The following is a 19,790-nucleotide window of genomic DNA, read 5'->3' as shown; positions in this document are numbered from 1 at the left end:
ATATATATATATATATATATATATATATATATATATATATATATATATATATATATATATATATATATATAATGTCTCACTATCATGCAACTGGCGAAATTGAAAGTGAAAAGGATCTGCTTTTTGTTGGGTCATTAAGTAAAAGTAGTTCTTCTTTTGTAGAATGCGGTCTGAAAATGAAGTGCTCAGACTGTGGCCATGATATTTTAGAGAAAGGAGCCAAATTCTGCAGTAACTGTGGAAGGAAACTTTCTGTTCAACCTGCAAACACATGCGGTAAGTCAGTAATTACAGAGTTTTGATCTACTATAAGTGCTTACTGAAATATGGTTTCTGCTACAATGCTTAACATATTATGTATTATAGGGAGAAGATGGATATAAACTATTGCTATACTGTATTTAATTAGCAGGTGGTGTCTGCTTCAGTGGGAATACAAATAAATCACCTTAACACTGTAGTAATGAAGCAGTGCCACTCTGAACAGCTGTGAGAGTAATTTGAACTGTCAAAGTGATCCCCCCCCCCCCCCACCTCTGTCAGAAATTTGAATTTCTTAATTCACTTAAATCACTTAATGTCTTTCAACCAGATACAACAAATCAGCCTAAGTCCTTGGTACTAGAAGAATCAGGGTCTCAGAAAAATGACCAGCCTGCAGAGAACAAAGACGCCAATAAATCTCCTAAAAGACCAAATGAAGAACATCCCAACCCAAAGAAAAAGGTTAGTAGTAGCAACATGTTCATATGACTTTGTGTTGACACCAGTTTTACTTACTTTGGCTGGGCAGTGACTTGATGATATGCAGTATATTGCATAAATGCTGCAATAAATCCAGCCTTTATGGTGGTTATAATTTTATGTGTCCTTAGCTTTGTTCTAGAGAGTTTCTCAATTTACTGTGTGCAAACTTTGAAGATGATTCTTGGAATTCAGTAACTCTGTGAGTACTTTAAACAGCAGAAATGTTTAGCTTTAAATGCTCGGGTTTCTGTTGCCTTTCTGTCTTCCATCCCTTAGAGGAATGGGTAGCAGATTAATTTGTTGTTTTTGCAGATGTGAACAGAGCTGTGTTCAAGCTTTTTAGGGACGCTCACTGTTACTGACTGGCTGGTATTTGTGCTGTGTGTATCGATTCAAACCACTTTGTTTTTTTAAATATTTATAGAGCCAGAGCTGACTACGTACTTTCTTAATAAACAGTGTATTATTAAGGTATAATGTCTATATTCAACAAAAATTGCAAAGCACAAGTCCAGTGTCCTGCAGTCTCCTGCATGTGTCAAGTGTAAATATAATCTGTGACCTAAATGTTTGAAGACATTTCCTCAAAAACTCTGTAATGTATACAGTTCAGGTAATTATGATGTATGGAAATATTTTTGAAAATCTATTGAAATTAGTATACTTCTAAATGTCCAAAATGTTTCCTTCTGCCATGTCCATGGTACTTTGCTAAATATTTTTTTTATTTGCTTCCTGTTTTTATAGAAAAAGAAGAGGAAGAAGAATAAAAAGAAGAAAGATGGTACAATGTCATCAGATCAAGATCAAAGCCTTTCTGATCTGTCACACATTTCGTTGGAAGACAATCAAGGGAAGAGGACACGTGACAGAGAAGACTCCACTGACAGTGAAAGCTCTGAGAACATTATGGACGAACCATCAGACTTACATCAAGATGGGCTCTCCTCACTGGAAGGACAGCCCAGTTCATTAGCTGCTAACAATACAGCTAATACAGCCGCCTCCTCTGAAGACGCACAGGTAATTCAGGGTGAAAAGCACGTTTCCAGTGCTGAGGCAAGTACAGGGGAGGCGTCTGAGGAAGCTGCAGGTAACCCTAAAGAGAGAGAGAATGATACACAGAAATCAACTCAGGATCAGACAACAGCAGCTGCTAGTCCAGCTCTGCCTGCCGTCTCAAAGAATAACACCTCTCAGTCAGGTTCAGGTGAAGAGACAAAGCCCGATAATCCCACTGATCCAAAGACTGCCAAGGAAAACTTAAAGAACAAGAAAGAAGCTATGAATACTACACAATCTGCGTTAGACCAGAAGACTGATGTAGATCCAACTGCAAAACAGACAGGAGATCCCAAACAGACAAAAAAGACCCAACAAGATCAGAAACAGACGGGAAAAAACCAACAAGATCAGAAACAGGCAGGAAAAAACCAACAAGATCAGAAACAGACGGGAAAACACCAACAAGATCAGAAACAGACGGGAAAAAACCAGCAAGATCAGAAACAGACAGGAAAAAACCAACAAGATCAGAAACAGACGGGAAAAAATCAGCAAGATCAGAAACAGACGGGAAAAAACCAGCAAGATCAGAAACAGACAGGAAAAAATCAGCAAGATCAGAAACAGATGGAAAAAAAACAGCAGGATCCGAAACAGACGAGAACGAGTCAGCAAGATAAAAAACAGAAGCAGACTGGAACACAACCAAAGGTATTTCTGAAAGAAAGAATGAAAAGGAATCATTTATGATAAAATGAGTGCTGCATTTATTCTTCTCATGTACCCGTTCTCATGAGAAGGTGTTTTAATACTACAGGCTGACGACGCCGGCTCCAGTGTGGACCCAGAGGCTACAGAAGAAGACATGGTGGTGGGGGAGTCTGGGGACGCACAGGACAAAACTTCAGATAGTGACAAAGAGGACAGTAAAGATGCTGCAAAATCCAGCATCCCAAAGGAATCGCCACCTAAAAGGTGAGAAATTACAGATGACTGTACACAGTGTGTTGTCTTTAAATGAGCTTATTTTATTTGTGTATTATATTAAATGCAGCACTTTGAATATATTTGTTTTTGCTTTGCAGGCCGACCCAGAACAAGAACATTGCTGCACGTGAAAGACTTACAATTTATTTCCATGCAGTTCTGTCAAAGGATTTCAAATTTGATCCAAGTGTAGATATGATCTTCATTAGAGCTGGGTCCGGCATCGGAAAATGGGAAGAAAATGCAGCTGAGCTGTTTGTGACCAGGTACATAATCTGTAGTAGTCTACATGTTAGATGAACATTCTGGGTGCTTCCAAAAAAAAATGCCACATATAGTTTTTGTTTAACCTTTACTGGTGACACGCAACCAACTTGCTTGTGCCACCTGAACACAACGCACTGCATTTTTTGGTTCATTGTGATGTTTCTTTGTAGTGTTTTCTATTTGCTGTTTTTTGGTACTTTATTTAAATAGCCGTACACCCTTTGTTTTATGCAATCTACCGTGAGACCTGTCTGAATTAGTACAGTCCTTTAAGACTATGTGTACAGCCTTGTAATTATGAAGTTATTTTCAGCTGATGTGTGTAAATTGTAGAGTCCCACTCTGCAAGGTGGAAATGTAGTATATTGTGGGTTGGTTTTAGGAAGATTTTCTAGAACCAGTGGCCCACATTTGAAATGCAAAGAGGTTTTTTGCCTATAACTTCAAATGTTGGGTCACAACCCTATACTGCCTCGACGTTAGCTTTAGGACGTAGTTAGCATTAGCCTAATGGTCTTAACATGACTATTTTAGAGCTTTTGAAATAGCACAAATTCACTTGTGCACGGGTTTGTCATAGTAATAACTGGGTTGTTTAAGCATGTTTGGGAGCTAGCTACAGGTCTTTTAATAATTTAGGCCCTCTGTACATGTGATTTAATACTAACTTGACTTAGGAACAGGGCTCTGTGCCATTTGTTGTGAGTTTGAGTTAAAACTTCTAAATGGTGACTGGGGGACTCTTTGAGCACACACATATCCTCAAATGTGTTTTCTTTGGTTTCCTTCACACCCTAGAACAGAAAATTGACACAGCTGGTACATCAGATATTTACACTCAAAAATCTTGATTAATTCATCTGTAATTTGTTTATTTTTATGGCTAATAATCAGATATGTTATTTGTTTGGCTGGTATTCCACCAATCCTTTTCCCAGGGTTGATTCTTCTTTATTTATTTATTAGTTTCATATTATTTGGGGATAAACTACCTCCCCTTGTGGACAAATGAGGGTGATGTTGTAATTTGTCTCACTGATTTTACTCTGCGCACATTACAGTTATTCTTCTTATTCACGCAGGGATCTTGGAGAGCATGGCTTTCTTGTCGAAGGCAGTCTGACGACAAGCAAGAATGAAGTTCAGTCTGTGTCAATACCCTACAAATATGTTGTCTACAAGTCTAAAAAGGATGACCATGAGTATGAGTACATATACAAACTGGATTCTTCAAAATACCCTACCAACAGATGTTTGTTTGTGAAGTCGAAACTCATCACTGATGATGGTAAATCTAACTTGATGCTAGTAAAACTATTATTTTAATTACCTTAGTGTGAATTTTGTTACTATATCGTGCTGTGTGTTGCAGTTATATTTGTGTTGTTTTCATTATCTTAAAGGGGACTGGCATCAATATGATGACATCATCTGTGCTGAGCCATCAAAGAATGTGTTGAAACGTTTGAAGGAAACTCTTTGGCCTGAACAACGTAAAAATCTGGTTAAAGGCAGAGTGATTGCAGGGAATTTGATGCTGGAGACCATCTTTGATCTTCTCAGGAGCTGGAGTGATACCAACTTGAAGAGTTTTCAGATCCAGTTAGCTCAGTTCTTTGAGGTTTATGGGAACCCTTTTGTGTATGAAGAGAGTGGAAAGAAATGGGATTCCTTACATTTTGGGGAAGAAGATGTAAGTTTAGAGTTTGTTGTTTGTCCTCCCCCTGTTGATGTATTCTCTTCTCACCAATCTGTACCTGTGGTGTAATTTTATAGGTGAAGAACATGCTGAAGGACTTCATGCTGACAAGTGTCATTCCTCAGCTGATTGATGGAGATGGAAAGAGTCTCTATGTTCAGGATCCCATGAGAGCAGCTGTGATCATGCTTTATGTGTGGACACAGTATCAGCTCAGACTTGATCATGGTGAAGTCCATCGGCTCTGCACTGCACTGTGTTTACCCAAACTAGAGAAAGACGGATTCCTTAAGTACTGGACAGATTTTTCTCAGAGTGTATCTGTTTTCAAAAGGCAAGTACCTAATCTTTCATTAGTCCTGGGAGCACACAGTTAATGAATATAATTTACAATCATCATTGACTGTTTTAGTCTGAATCAAGCAAATCTCCATTCAGAGTTTATCGCATCACAGACAAGTGTGTTGTTAACCATCCAGCCCCCTGTATACTTAACCCCACTGCATCATGAAATTTGGATTTTTAGAGCTCTTCTAAAAAGTCCTGGTCAGAAAAATGTTGGAAAGCATTTGAACACCGCATTCCATAAAACATAATTCTTGGCTTTTAACATGTTTTACCAATTACTGTCAACACCTGTTACTTGTTTCTATGCAAATCTCTGAATTAGCTTTATTCAGACTATGAACTGACTCACTGTATATTTCCTGTTCAAATGCTCAAACTAATTTTTGTTGTAGTTTGCCAGAAATGTTGGTACATCTGATAAAAACTGTGAGAGTGGCGGGAATGCCTCGGTGGATCATGGTACTACCATTGCTGCACCTCCTCAAAGGCACCGTCAAACCGTTTGAGATACAAACTTCTGGAAACTTTAAGACTGCATTGTCCTGGGCAGGTTTGCAAGGCCTCAACATCACCAATTCAACTTACATGAGCAGTGAAAATAAAAGGTAAGCTTTCTTATACTTTAACTGACATACCAGATATGGTTATTAGCATATTTAAGCATTTATTAAACTGACCTGTATCGCTGTGCGTTTCTGGTTACTGCTTTGTTTTTAGAGCGCTTGTAAATGTGATGAAAAATCACAGTTACTTAATGGAGGTGGACACACTTTCGGTTCGATCCTGCTTGTATTTCATGCAAATTGATGAACTGGTTGAGTGTAGCATGTCCGTAAATCCTGGGCTTCTGGACATGCTTCATGTTTTCACAAACAAGGTTCCTCAGGATATTACTGCTCGCAGCTATCAGGTGAGTGGAAATAAACAGACATTTCCATATTGTCCAGGAAAATGTCCTGGAAGGTATGTTTATTATTCACTATTTAAAGTGAAGAATCAATTATCTGTTTATGCACATTGGAGCTAAACTTTAGTACTGCATCATAGATGGGTGTTTTATATTGTCATCTGATTGGAAATTAATAAATTTACCCTTCAACAAATCAAAGAAAATAATGAACATGTTATGTTCTATAGGATGTAAGGGATTTTCTGGCCCACGTCCAAGGTTGTCTCATTGAGGAAAAATACAGGTATGGATGAAGTCTGTAGATACGAGCATGTATGTTTGTGTGCTGATCAAGATGACAAGCGTGTGTTTTTTCATATAAAGATAAAGAGAACCTACTCATGGATCTTATCAATTCTTTTTAGATTGCACAAATCTATAATGTTTGAACATTAGCAAAACAAATTTAAAAAATTGTTGATACTTATCATGTTGGGAAAATTAACAAAAAATTTAAAGAATGCAAAACTATAGAGGATTCACATATTTTAAAATATTTACATTTTAATATTTAATATTTTAATCTTCCATTTGCTTTGTCATAGTTCTTATACAGAAGCTTACAGGAGAGAGTGCCTGACAACAGCAGTGTGCCTGTTAGACAAGCTCTGCAAAGGGGTCAAACCGGAATCATATACTCAAAACTATCCTGAAATTCCAGTAGCATGCATGAATCTGGTTGCATCAGTGTCGGACTTTGTTCAATGCAACAATCAACAGGTATACAAGCAATAGTTCATACATCAGAAGTTAGGCATCAGCCTTACTGACAACTGTTTCCCGGTCTTGATAATGATATGCTTTTACATTCAGGAAGCTCAAGGAGATGGAGAGCAACAGTATGCAAAAGACTTGATCTCTCAGGCAAAGAGCATAATGAGAAACTGGATGACTCGTTCCTTCAGAAAGGAAATGCTCAGCAGGACTTACCTTTCCCAAGTTAAGGCAACAGAGGAAATTGAAGTGAGTAGATTTTATTCATTTTTCTTTTTTAAAATCAAACACTAAGGTACTGATGCTTAAAAGCCATCAATGATTATGTTGAGCAATCAAGCTTTATTTTGTTATATATATGTTATGTTTTACAGATGTGGAACAACATCATCTCCATCAACTTCAAAGATGAAGACTGCACAAAAGAGTGGAGGCAGACTTTCACTCTGGATTTTGAAGGCAAATACAAAGAGGTGAGCGGGATGCGGAGAAGGTTTAGGATTATTTATAGTTGAAGTACACCATTTGTAATTGATTTATGTGGTTTTAGGAGTCTACTATGAATCAAATTGAGTTCTACTGCACAAATATAGAGGAACTCAGTGGCTCCCATCCACATGTTGCAGCTGGTATTGAGAGGTGTGCTCTCGAAGCTGTTACGTCTCTGTGCCAGGTATGAACACCTCTAATTATCTTTGAACAGTTTCCCACATTGATATTAGTTTAATACATTCTGGCTGTATTAAACAATGATAATATTATTCAAAATAAGTGATGACTAATAAAATCTGCTAGAAACACTTTGATGAGTTGAAGAAGTCCTGTGTGATTCACAGCTTCACGCTTGTCTGTTCGTTTTCCTTATGCAGACCAAGTCTGAGGGGCAACTGCTGGAGAGGTTAAAACTGAGCTGGAAGTTTGACAAACTCATCTCTGCCATTATCCAAAAATCCTGGCCAAAGGATGATAAAGGAAGTTATCAGGACAATGAAGAAGTGGTCCTCCAGCACCTTCTGTCCTGGGCGGCTGCCAAAGAAATTTTCAAGATATACGGTATCTTTGTTAAAAATAAGAAATAAATAAGAAAAATAGTAATAAACAACAAAGACTTACTTGTAATTACTGATTCTGTTTTTACAGACAAAAAGATGCTTGAGAAGCTCTCTCATGATGCGAAGGAGAGAATTACCAAAGCAATATCGTCGATCAGAGTCATGATCAATCAGCTGGCCCAAGGAGACATCAAGATCAGTCTACTCAATATCATTCTGGAGAGGCGAGGTGCCTTATTAAAACTGCTGGAGATTGGTATGACAGGATTTATTCAAAATTAAAGCATACTGGCGTGATAGTAACCATGATACTGAGATTTATTTATGTGTTTAATTTAATATTAACAGAATGCTTCACTGAGAATGGGCAGTACAGGGATCCTGGCAAAATGAGGCGGCTGCTGCAGCACAGACAAACTGAAGTGAAAGCTGTTTACCATGAAAAGGAGCTTGTGGATATCGTCCTAACAATGTGCCACAAACTTGAAGAACACATGACAGGTATGGTTACCATCCCAGGAGCCTTGACCACTTTTGTTTGTTTCATTAAATTTAACACATGCTTAATTATTTTTCATGACAGTGGACGTTTCTGACTTGGAACTCAAAAATCAAGTCAACATTGAGGTGATGTCCTTGGACCAGTTCATGGAGGTTCATGAATTCGACAGACTAGCCTCTCCTATGACTGGTATTGTCACCTACTTCGACCTGAGTGTAGAAGTCAGAGAGATGGCAGAAGTCCTGTACACCTTCAGAGAAAGTTATATATTCAAAATATGTTGGGAGAAACATGCCATAAACTTTGCTGAAGAAGAAATGGAAGATGACCAATCTGAGGAGGATGAAGTAGTGGACATAATGGCAACACCGGAAGTGATCTACTCAAGCATTTTCTTGGGTTGTTATGACGAATACAAAGACATCTACACTCATTTGAAGAATGGCAGTATAAGGCTGGAAGAGGTCGATCAGCTTTTCAAAGCATACAAGGGCAAGTACGATGATCTCGCACAGGAACTGGACATCATGTGTGAAGTTGACAAACCAAGTGACAAGCAGTGGATTCAAAGCAGGGTCGAGCAGGTCGAACAGTATCACGAGCTTCATCTAGCTGTAGCCTCAGCTAGGATTATCATGATGGTCAAAGAGACGCTGGGGCTGCAAGGGGACTTCAGAGTTTTGGAAACGCTTTTGGAAGTTGTAAGTGTTCTTTTTCGAGAATAAGTACAGATGATGCATAGAAGTGCAGATTAGATTAATTCAACCAACAGACTACACTGTATTATCCCCCAACTCAGTGGAGTAAAGCTGGCTTTAACTTTAACTCTTCTCTCTACTCAGGTTGATGCAGACTTTAAGAAAGAGCCGCTGAGTCGCATTGACAATGACCTGATGCAGGCAAAGGTGGCTCTGGTGGACATTACAGAGCCCCGCAGACTCTGCCTACAGGAGTTGGGGCACAGAGGACACTTTGTAAAATGGGTTAAGGATGCCCTGGAAGGTAAGTGTTGATATTTACCACAGCAGCAATTTATTTGAAGTTATTTGAAAATATATATATATTTTTTTAAATTCCATTTTAATGTTTCCAGATATTAATGAGTTGAAGGTGTTTGTTGACCTGGCTTCCATCTCTGCTGGGGAGAATGACATGGATGTGGATCGGGTTGCATGTTTCCATGATGCAGTTCTTGGCTACTCTTCTGTGCTTTATGAGCTCAAACCAGACTCTGGTTTTCCTGCCTTTAAAGAAGTGCTCAATAAACTTTGGAGAGCCTTAAAGAACGATGACAAACTTCCAGATAAATTGGTGAGCGGATACCCCATGAACAAAAGGATTGCCTGAAAAAAATAACAATTTAATCTTCAGGTTCTTTACTTTAAAAACTCTCCTTGTCTAAGAACACTATAGAAAAAGAGAAGATGTTAGAAGTCTTATTGGTTATGATTTTGATAAAACAAATGGCAAATGATAATTTAGATTAGCTATGCATGCAGTAAAAATACACGAGTTAATTTTAACCTTTAGACAGAAATGCTGAACACAAAGCATGATAAAAAGTAGTATTTTTTTCTCTTTTAGCGGGACAGTGCACGTCATTTGGAGTGGTTGAAGACTGTGAAGGACAGTCATGGGTCAGTGGAGCTGTCATCTCTTTCATTAGCATCAGCTATTAACAACAAAGGCATCTACCTGATCAATGCACGCGATGTAAAGAAGGTAAATTAAAAGAACAAATACAACAAAAACATATTGTTTCCATATTTCCACACAGCAGATGACATGCATGTTCAAAAACAAAGGTCTTACAAATGGTTTTAACAAATGCATTTCTGTTTTTCAACCAGCTGAGTCTTGACACAGCTCTGAAGCTGCAGATCCCAGAGGAGCATGATGAGGGCCAGCAGATGCGTTCCTACTCTCTTGAAGAGCTGAGAGAGCTGCAAAACAAACTGATGCTCATGTCTGGGAAAGGGGATCAAGGGCAGAATGAAGTTGATCAATTTGCAGAGGTATAATGAAATGTTTTCCTTTTCTAAAAAAAAAAATGCATTAAACATGTACTACAGAAAAGACAAAATATACAGTACAAAAAACACCTAAAGAAAACTCCTAAATTGATTAGAAATATCATATAACCCCATCTTAAATGGATAAAATATTAACAGTTGCTAAAAAGTGGGCTGCATATTATGATGTTCTCATTAAATTTTAAACAAGCCCATTAAGAACTGGTATATTTGTAGATTAGCTGTACTTAAAAGCAGGTTACAAAAGGCAAAATCAGTATTTAGGTGTTGAGTGTGATCAAAAATGTAAAGCCTGGCTGTAAAATGTGTCGTCTTTGTAATATATTTGAAAATAAATACGTTTAGAGTAAATAATACCATTTTTAGACAAAAACAGTACTGTGTTGTAAGCTTGAAAATTTGCTTGCTCATGACTGTGCATGGGTCTATCCGACTGAGAGGTTGCTTCTATTTTACAGGTTTTTGCCAGTGTTCAAAGACTAGCTGAAGCTTTCATTGCTCTTTATACTGCTGGAAATCCTCTGTTCAGAAACTGGGAAGTGCAAATAAATTGCTCTCTTAGTAACTACGAGCCAAGCATTGTGATGGATTTCAACTTGGGCAGTGTTCTTAGTGTCATCGTGGAGGGTAGCTTAGACGAGCAGCTGCCTGAACTTTGCAGAAAAATGGAGAAATGTCTGGAATACTGGATGGATTTTGTAGACAAACAACGATCACACTGCTACTATTTGAACTACTACACAGCTGAACAGATTGTCTACCTATGCAGCAAGCTGACTCAGCAAAATATGACCAGTGTAGAGGACCAAGTTCTCATGATGCTCTCCTTCATCAAGACAAACTGCACATCTTTAGACTTGAGGGAAGTTTGGCACAAACTCCAGTATGAATTCCTCACAAAGCCTCAAGAACAAAATGAGGACATCGAGTTTCAGACCTTTGTTGTAGTGGAAAGAAGTGAGCTGGAAGATCCAGAGTATATCACTGAACTGGATCCTATGACAAGTCTTGTGGAACAAGCAAAGGGTCTCCAAGGATTTGATCATATATGGAATGCTTACATGAAAGACATGAAGACTTTTCTCCCAAACATTCTTGATATAAAAAGTCTAGGAAGACTCTTGGACTTGCTGGCCAACAAAAAAGATGAGAATGAAGAAGATGACAGTGAAGAAGACATTGCTGATGATGCTGAGGATTTTATAAAGAGGCAGCTGCCTAAAGGTCTGGTCATCGGAAACCCAAACCTCATTGTTTGTCCACATGACGATGTCTTGACATCCTGCATTTCCATTTACATGAGCAGCGAAGGTGAAACTCTTCCCACCTATGATGAAGTCCTATTGTGCAATCCCTCAACTCCATATGAACAGGTGGAGCTATTCCTTAGACGCTGTCTCGGCACAGGCTATAGGGGGCAGAAGATATATTGTCTCTTGTATGGGGATCTCCTTACTTATGATGTGAGCTCCAAAGTAGAGAACTTTTTCCAGCGAATGAAAATGCAGAGTAGGAAGGATTACCGACTTGCTATCATTTGCAGCTCAGAAAGAGAGCATGCTTACCTTCCATCAGCCTTCAGCCAATACAGACTGCACATGGTTCCCCAGGAACCATTGGCAAGGATCCAGATGTACCTCCAGACACACTACACTGTTCCAACAGAACAATGCAGTGCTGCAGCTGCATTTAAAGACAGACTCCGTGTTGGTGTGGTTTCATCCAAAAGGGCTGGTGTTGGTATGTGTATAAATTATTTCAGATTGATCAAACTTACTTAGAGGGAATGTTTGATAAAATGTCCTGCTTGATGTTGTTTTATAATTCTAGGAAAATCTCTGTACATCAAGAGGCTCTATGAAAAATTGAGCCTCTCCACCAAAAAGCCTTCAATGCTGAAGTGCATTCGTTTGATTGAGCCTAACGTTGATGAGACTGTCATCCTTCAGTCTCTGTTGGACACCCCCAAACGGAAAGAACTCACCATGTTCCATTTCGACGTCACATCATCGGTAACTGTCAAGTTAATGCTCAGTTTATTGTAACAAAGCCTTTTTAAGATGATGTTTCAACAGCTTATTTGTCATTTTAATTGTTTGTATTTTTGTTTTGTTTTTCCTCTTTTAAAGGTGCAGAAAGGTCTTCACGAGTTCCTTTTTAAGTTATTGATTTTGCGCTATTTGATGGACTCTGAGGGAAAAGTGTGGAGGTGCAATGACAAACAGCTGTATCTCATAGAGATTTTAGAGCCCACAGTCAAGTCAACCAGAGGTGCTACTCGACAGGTAAGTGTTTTTACAAGCATGTGACACAAGCACTAATCACTGTAAAGCTGTTGCTCACCTTAGGTTGTTACTTTTGTTGCTGTTTTCTCCATAGGATCAAACGATAAACACCACATTTACAGACGTGTTCCCAAATATTTTCTGTCGACCACCTAAAGAAGTTTTGATGTTGGAGAGAGAAGAGGATCCTGCTATTGTGAGCAATGATGATCCGCTGATGGATGAAAAAGAGTTCAGGAGTGAAGCCTTTCAGAGGCCATACCAGTACCTCACACGCTTTCATAACCACATTAACCTGGATGTGTTCACATATCAGGGTGTTGAGGGGTCCCACGCGGAGTGTCTTCAGATGCTTCTCCTGTTCTGTGGCATTACGGATCCATCTTGGGCAGAACTGAGAAATTTTGCTTGGTTCCTCAACCTTCAGTTGAAAGACTGTGAGACATCTGTTTTCTGCGATGCCACTTTCACTGGAGACACGCTGAGTGGATTCAAAACCTTTGTGGTGGATTTCATGATCCTGATGGCAAAGGACTTTGCAACCCCGTCACTCAGCATCTCTGATCAGAGTCCCGGCAGGATGCAGGTCAATCTGACAGGAGTCCGAGATGAAGACTTAGCTCCTTTTCTCATTAGAAAAAGATGGGAAACAGAACCACATCCGTACATCTTCTTCAATGATGACCATGTGTCCATGACTTTCATTGGTTTTCATCTTCAGCTCAATGAGCAGAACTATGTTGATGCCCTCGATCCCTCTTCTGGAAGGGTGATAAAGAAGAATGTCATGACGAAAGCATTGTATGACGGCTTAAGGCTACAGAGAGTCCCTTTCAACATGAACTTTGATTCTCTTCCAAGATGGGAAAAAATAGAGCGAATCTGCAGTGTTCTTGGCATCCAGTGGCCTGTTGACCCCGATGAAACATACGAACTTACAACCGACAACATATTGAAGATGCTGGCAATCCATATGCGGTTTAGGTGTGGCATCCCTGTCATCATCATGGGAGAGACAGGATGCGGAAAGACGAGGCTCATCAAGTTTCTCTGTGAGCTGCGGAGAAGTGGAGTGGCCACCGAGAACATGAAACTGGTCAAAGTGCATGGGGGGACAACTTCAGAGATGATCTACACCAAAGTCAGAGAGGCAGAGAACATCGCTTTTATCAACAAAAAAGACTATGGATTTGACTCGGTTCTCTTTTTTGATGAGGCCAACACTACAGAAGCCATCAGCAGTATCAAGGAGATCCTCTGTGACAAGACGGTGAAGGGGGAATGCTTAACATCCAACTCTGGGTTGCAGATTATAGCTGCATGCAATCCTTACCGTAAGCACACAGATGAGATGATTGAAAGGTTAGAGTCAGCAGGCCTTGGATACAGAGTTCGAGCTGAAGAAACTGATGAGAAGCTTGGCTCTATCCCTCTCCGCCAGCTCGTGTACAGAGTTCAAGCACTGCCACCAAGTATGATCCCTCTGGTGTGGGACTTCGGACAGTTAAATGATCACACAGAGGAAATATACATCCAACAGATTGTGTTAAGAGTGATCACAAGCAAAAAAATCGATGCAAGTTACGCCACGTACATTACAAGTGTTCTCTCAGCTTCACAGAAGTACATGCGGGCAAGAAATGATGAATGTAGCTTTGTGAGCCTGAGAGATGTGGAGCGCTGCATGCAGGCTTTTGTTTGGTTCCATGACCACCATGAAATGTTCTTCAGAGAGATTGAGAAATTTGAGCGTAATGAAAATGATGAGGAGGATGAAGAGCTTCAGAGACACACTGAGAATAGGAACCCTGTCCTCTGGTCTCTAGTCTTGGCCATTGGAGTGTGCTACCATGCCTGCCTTGAAAATAAAGACAAATACAGACAGAAAATTAGCAAGAAGTTACCATATCCATACAGCCCAGGAAAGGTCATGCAGGAAATCTCACTAATGCAAGATTTACTTTTAAGCGGTGTGCCAATGGGGGATACTATAGCAAGAAACAGTGCCCTCAAAGAGAACGTGTTCATGATGGTTCTCTGCATTGAGCTAAGAATCCCTCTCTTCTTGGTGGGAAAACCTGGAAGTTCAAAATCTCTGTCTAAAACTCTGGTAGCAGATGCTATGCAGGGCCAAGCTGCTCATTCCGATCTCTACAAAATGCTCAAACAGATCCATCTGGTGTCTTTTCAATGTAGCCCTCACTCAACACCAGAAGGCATCATCAATACATTCAAGCAGTGTGGACGCTTTCAGGAAGGAAAAAACCTCAATGAATACATTTCGGTTGTGGTTCTTGATGAGATTGGGCTGGCCGAGGACTCTCCAAAGATGCCACTGAAAACTCTTCATCCATTGCTGGAGGAGGGCTGTATTGACGATGAGCCACTACCACACAAAAAGGTTGGATTCATTGGCATCTCAAATTGGGCACTAGACCCTGCAAAGATGAACAGAGGCATTTTTGTGTCCCGTGGTGACCCTGATGAGAAAGAACTCATTGAGAGTGCCAAAGGCATATGCTCATCTGATGTAATGGTTTTGGAGAGAGTCAGGGATTTCTTCCAACCCTTTGCAAGAGCCTACTTGAATGTCTGTCGCAAACAAGGGAAAGGCTTCTTTGGCCTACGTGACTATTACAGCCTGATTAAGATGATCTTTGCAGGGGCTAAAGCCTCTCAGCGGAAACCCACTGCAGAGGAGACAGTGAAAGCGGTCCTGAGAAATTTCAGTGGCAGGGATGATGTAGATGCGGTCACCGTCTTCACCACAAGACTTCAGATTGCACCAAATCTGGAGAGCATCAGCACAATTGAGTTTGTGAAAGAAAACATTCAAGCAGTTGGACAGGAAGAGGAATGTCGCTACCTCTTGGTGTTGACAAAAAATTATGCTGCCCTACAGATCCTGCAGCAAACTTTCTTTACAGAAAGTGGTCAACCAGAAATAATCTTTGGATCCAGCTTCCCAAAAGACCAAGAGTACACCCAAATCTGTCGCAACATCAACAGAGTAAAGATATGCATGGAGACAGGTCAGACAGTTGTGCTCCTAAACTTGCAGAACCTCTATGAAAGTCTCTATGATGCCCTCAACCAATACTACGTCTGCTTGGGAGGGCAGAAATATGTGGACCTTGGACTTGGAACCCATCGTGTGAAATGCAGGGTGCACAAAGACTTCCGGCTCATTGTCATTGAGGAGAGAGAAGTGGTCTACAAGCAATTCCCAATACCTCTGATCAACAGGCTCGAGAAACACTACTTGGACATCCACACTGTCCTGAAAACTGACCAGAAGAGGTTGGTGGAGAAACTGGAGAAATGGGTGAAGCTTTTTGCAGTACTTAACAATCAGCATGCAACAGTAGCTCAGACATACAAGTACCAGCCCCCAGATGTCTTCATTGGGTACCACTCGGACACCTGTGCTTCTGTGGTTCTTCAAGTAATAGAGGAGCATAAGGATGATTTGGAAAGCTCAGATCTTGAAAAAGCACTGCTTGATAAGGCTAAACTCACACTCCTCAAATGTGCTACACCAGACTCGGTGGTGCGGTTGGACTGCACAGGTCTGGCAAAGGTGGAAAGTGAAAATCTGGCCAGGGTCTACTTTGAGGAGCAGAATAACAGCTGTTTAGCTGACTACATCTTTGCTCATACAAGGCAGGAAGCCAACTGCCGCTCCTTCTTCACAGAGGTAACTGAAACTTAAATGCAGTTTTCAGATGTATCCTGCAGTTGTTCATGCTTATGCTCATGAGATCTTATTTTGAATATAACCCACAGGTAACAACATTCTCCAGACTTTTGACTGCGTTTGATTTGCAACCTCTGGAAAAAATGCTGGATTGTGTTGAGCTTCTCTCGCTCCAACAGTTTGACACAGAGCACTCTTTCCTGAAGAAGATCAGGTTTGTGTTTTGAGATATTGGGCGATATATAATTTCTACTTCATACTTCATTAATGATGAAGCCCCTGTTTTGTCACAGGAGCTTCCTTACTGCTGCAAATGAAAGCAGAAACACTGGACCGTGCAACAAGATCCTCATCATTCAATGTGATTTTGATGAAGCCACTCAGAGTGCCAATCTAATTGCGTCTGCAAAGTAGGTCCAAATCTTCTTTTCTGTGGGGTTTTGTCTGTGTGTGATTCTGTGACATTCATGTTGCTGTCACTTTTTAGGTATTCATCAATCAACGAAATCAACAAGATAACTCAGGACAACACCGAAAACAAGGTGTTCGTCTACTTTATCACAAGACTGCCAAGAATGGAAGGAGGGACTTCTTACATTGGCTTTCATGGAGGTATAATAAATATGATTTAATAATGTTAATATCTATTTTATCATATATTTTGAAAAACTAAAGTATCATTTTAAACCAATTTATTATTTACAGGTCCCTGGAGATCCGTTCATATCGATGACCTCAGACGGTCAAAAGACATCGTTTCAGACATCAAAACCTTGCAAAACATGACGATCAGCCAGATGTTTGAAACAAAGATGGCTCAGCCTGAAGGTAAATTATTGATTTAAAAAAATATAAAAAATAGGGTTTATTCAAAATTAAATGGTTTGGCTTGATTAAATGATAAAATCTTTGTTTTTGCAGCCATGGAAGTGGATGAAATGTACAGTGAGACTGAGCAGGAGGAAAGTGTGAGTATAAACAACATATTTCACATACTCTCTGATGTAGCATAATATATTAAAAATAAGCAATTTCTGCTTTTTTCAACTCTGCCTGGTGTTATCTAATAACAATTTATAATATAGTACTGAATTACTAAAGTTAAATTTGAACTTGTGCTTCTTTTCCTGCAGGGCTCAGATAACGTTGTGGACACCACCGCACTGCTGCGGAGCTGTGTGCAGAGTGCAGTCAGCATGCTGCGGGACCAAGTGGAAAGTGGCTTCCGCAGTACTCGCAGAGTTGAAATCCTTCTGACACTCTTAACTGAGGACAATGAGATGAAAGGTACAAACAGACATTTACTTTTATTCATTTTTTTTTTAACTTGTAGTTTTGGTTTGTTACTTAAGTTGTAGAGCTCATCACTGTGTCTGCCATCAGGTGAATTTCTGCAAACTGTGAAGAGGCATCTTCACTCATTGTTGGTGACTCATGATGGTAACACATTCTCATCCATAAAAAGCAACTGGGTCCTCAAGGAGGCCTCAAACATTGATGCCTTACAAGAAGGAGGCACCTTCAGGTGGGTGTGTCAGTCTCAGTGGGTAAATTTAAATGTGTTTGCTGTAGATTCTTATTGATCCAGGTCATGTTTATCTAAAGTGCTAACTTGCTGAGTTTCAGGCTCATAAACTGTTGTTTGGACATTCACACTCTGGTTGTTTCAGCAAGTGTCACTGGCCTGCTCACCTTTCTTGTGTGTAAATTAAGTATTTGACACCTGTGAGTTACCTTTAGCTGGACAGCTTAATTTTAACCTAAACTGATTCATCATCGGACTCTCTTATTGACTCGTATGTGTCAGTGTTCTAACAGCTTATAAACCTGAAATGCCCCAGAGTTGCATCTACAGAAGCATATTGTAGAATTAGTACAAACAATGTTTATGTTCTTATATTGCTTAGTATTTGGGTTGTCAGTTATATTTCATAGTACAGAAAGACCGTTTGTGTTTTAGTAGTACAGCTTTACCTGTAAGCGGAACTTTGTAGGAGTTGTTTAGTGTTCCGGGGGGAATTGTTTGTGTGTGATCGCTCGCTGGCCCTGGTGTGGACGTAAAACGTTCGTCTGCACTGGTGCTAGAGCGTTCAACAGTCTGTGATTGTCCCGCAGATTGTAAAGTGTTGTCATCTCCAGTAAAAGGAAGCTAAACGTTATATTCCTGGTCCGGAGTGTCTTTCATCTACACACAGCATCCAAAATATATCCTGTTAGCAAAAGCTAACAATTGGTGTCAGAAGTGGCTTCACAGTCAGGATTCAAGACGGAAAAGAACAGCCTCTTCACGTCGGACTAATCACTGGAGCAAATCCAAGGTAGTGAATCGCAATCAAACTGCAGTTAAGAAGAAAAAAATAAATAATCAAAAAGGTGCAGCCTTAGTCCTGTGGGCTACCCTCAGCGGCTAGCAACAAGTGCAAGCTACAGGACGGATGAACAGCTACACGCTGTGCAAGTGCTCTAAAAGTTGGCAAGCTGCCAAGCAAATCTACACTGCAAAAAGTGAGGAGCATGAGAAGATTTGACTGCACTGTAAAAGAAAGAAAAAAGGACTAACAAATAAACTTAATCAAAGACCATTTCAAGACAGTACATTTTGCCACAGCGGCTGGACAGTAAATAAAGTAAAAAAAAAAAAAAAAAAGGAAAAATGGATGAGAATGAGGAATTACTGGGAGCTACAGCCGCATCCTTAGATCCAGGGCCTCCACCTTGGCTGCAGATGTTATTGGACCATCAGACCCAGCAGTTTAAACAGCTGCTGACACCAGTTCTCCAACATGTAACAACAGAGCAAGTAGGAGCAAATAAAGCCACATCCGCTCACCCAAGCAGCCAAGCCCCAGATGCTGCTGTTCTCCCCCACCCAACTCCTCAAGAACTGACAGAACAACCGAGCAACAGGTCAGATCCACCATTTGCAGCAAAATTAGAAGTAATTCGACAGAGGTCACGTAATTCAGGTCCTTATGCTTCAGCTACACACAACCCAGCTGTACGTCGCAGAGATGAACAAGTGCCCCAGCGCTCTGTCCCAGCCCGCACAGTTTCACATGACACTTATGACACTCATAACTACATTGGAAACCATCCTGACAGAGTGCAGCAACCTCCCTGCGAAGTCTCCAAAATCAAGCTTGCAACTTATGATGGCAAAGAGGACTGGGACTCATTTCTACTGCCCTTTGAGCGTCAGGCACGGAAGTGTGGTTGGACGGGGTTGCAGGGGGTGGATAAACTTCATGAGTGCCTACGGGGAGTTGCCATCCGTTATGTTTGCTCCCTACCCGAACACATTCGTGAAGACTACACTCTCCTTAAGGAGCAGCTCACTCAACGGTTTGGAGTAAAAGAACCACCCACAACTGTTCGCAGGAAACTGGGAGAGGTGCGCCAGGGGAAAGAGTCACCAGCAGAATTTGCAGAGGAAGTGCGACGACTAGTGAGTCTGGCATATCCTGGAACAGATTTGGCGCTACAGGATCAGCTTGCCACTGATGCC

At 40.4% G+C, this 19,790-nt stretch overlaps 1 protein-coding gene across 3 annotated transcripts in view; it reads left to right on the top strand.

The window, feature by feature from the left end:
* rnf213a (ring finger protein 213a) overlaps positions 1–19,790 on the top strand; it is a 38,753-nt gene that overhangs the window by 1,070 nt on the left and 17,893 nt on the right. For 2 of the 3 annotated variants that reach the window (XM_041997388.1, XM_041997379.1), the window contains exons 2-35: positions 163–276; positions 593–726; positions 1,495–2,463; positions 2,570–2,727; positions 2,838–3,005; positions 4,089–4,294; positions 4,410–4,699; positions 4,783–5,039; positions 5,446–5,658; positions 5,771–5,963; positions 6,191–6,246; positions 6,548–6,722; positions 6,816–6,965; positions 7,091–7,189; positions 7,267–7,389; positions 7,586–7,769; positions 7,857–8,024; positions 8,117–8,269; positions 8,352–8,971; positions 9,113–9,272; positions 9,364–9,581; positions 9,855–9,992; positions 10,121–10,285; positions 10,762–12,043; positions 12,134–12,315; positions 12,433–12,588; positions 12,683–16,285; positions 16,375–16,499; positions 16,579–16,695; positions 16,773–16,897; positions 16,991–17,113; positions 17,207–17,253; positions 17,419–17,572; positions 17,669–17,810. In XM_041997388.1, coding sequence (XP_041853322.1) covers positions 177–276; positions 593–726; positions 1,495–2,463; positions 2,570–2,727; positions 2,838–3,005; positions 4,089–4,294; positions 4,410–4,699; positions 4,783–5,039; positions 5,446–5,658; positions 5,771–5,963; positions 6,191–6,246; positions 6,548–6,722; positions 6,816–6,965; positions 7,091–7,189; positions 7,267–7,389; positions 7,586–7,769; positions 7,857–8,024; positions 8,117–8,269; positions 8,352–8,971; positions 9,113–9,272; positions 9,364–9,581; positions 9,855–9,992; positions 10,121–10,285; positions 10,762–12,043; positions 12,134–12,315; positions 12,433–12,588; positions 12,683–16,285; positions 16,375–16,499; positions 16,579–16,695; positions 16,773–16,897; positions 16,991–17,113; positions 17,207–17,253; positions 17,419–17,572; positions 17,669–17,810 — 11,153 coding nt within the window. In that variant the 5' untranslated portion in view covers positions 163–176. The remainder of the gene's footprint in view (positions 1–162; positions 277–592; positions 727–1,494; positions 2,464–2,569; positions 2,728–2,837; positions 3,006–4,088; positions 4,295–4,409; positions 4,700–4,782; positions 5,040–5,445; positions 5,659–5,770; positions 5,964–6,190; positions 6,247–6,547; positions 6,723–6,815; positions 6,966–7,090; positions 7,190–7,266; positions 7,390–7,585; positions 7,770–7,856; positions 8,025–8,116; positions 8,270–8,351; positions 8,972–9,112; positions 9,273–9,363; positions 9,582–9,854; positions 9,993–10,120; positions 10,286–10,761; positions 12,044–12,133; positions 12,316–12,432; positions 12,589–12,682; positions 16,286–16,374; positions 16,500–16,578; positions 16,696–16,772; positions 16,898–16,990; positions 17,114–17,206; positions 17,254–17,418; positions 17,573–17,668; positions 17,811–19,790) is intronic. The other variant, XM_041997396.1, reaches the window with a different exon arrangement.

Source organism: Melanotaenia boesemani, chromosome 2 (genome assembly GCF_017639745.1).
Source record: "Melanotaenia boesemani isolate fMelBoe1 chromosome 2, fMelBoe1.pri, whole genome shotgun sequence".
Classification (NCBI taxonomy): domain Eukaryota; kingdom Metazoa; phylum Chordata; class Actinopteri; order Atheriniformes; family Melanotaeniidae; genus Melanotaenia; species Melanotaenia boesemani.
This window is presented reverse-complemented; position numbering and strand designations above follow the sequence as displayed.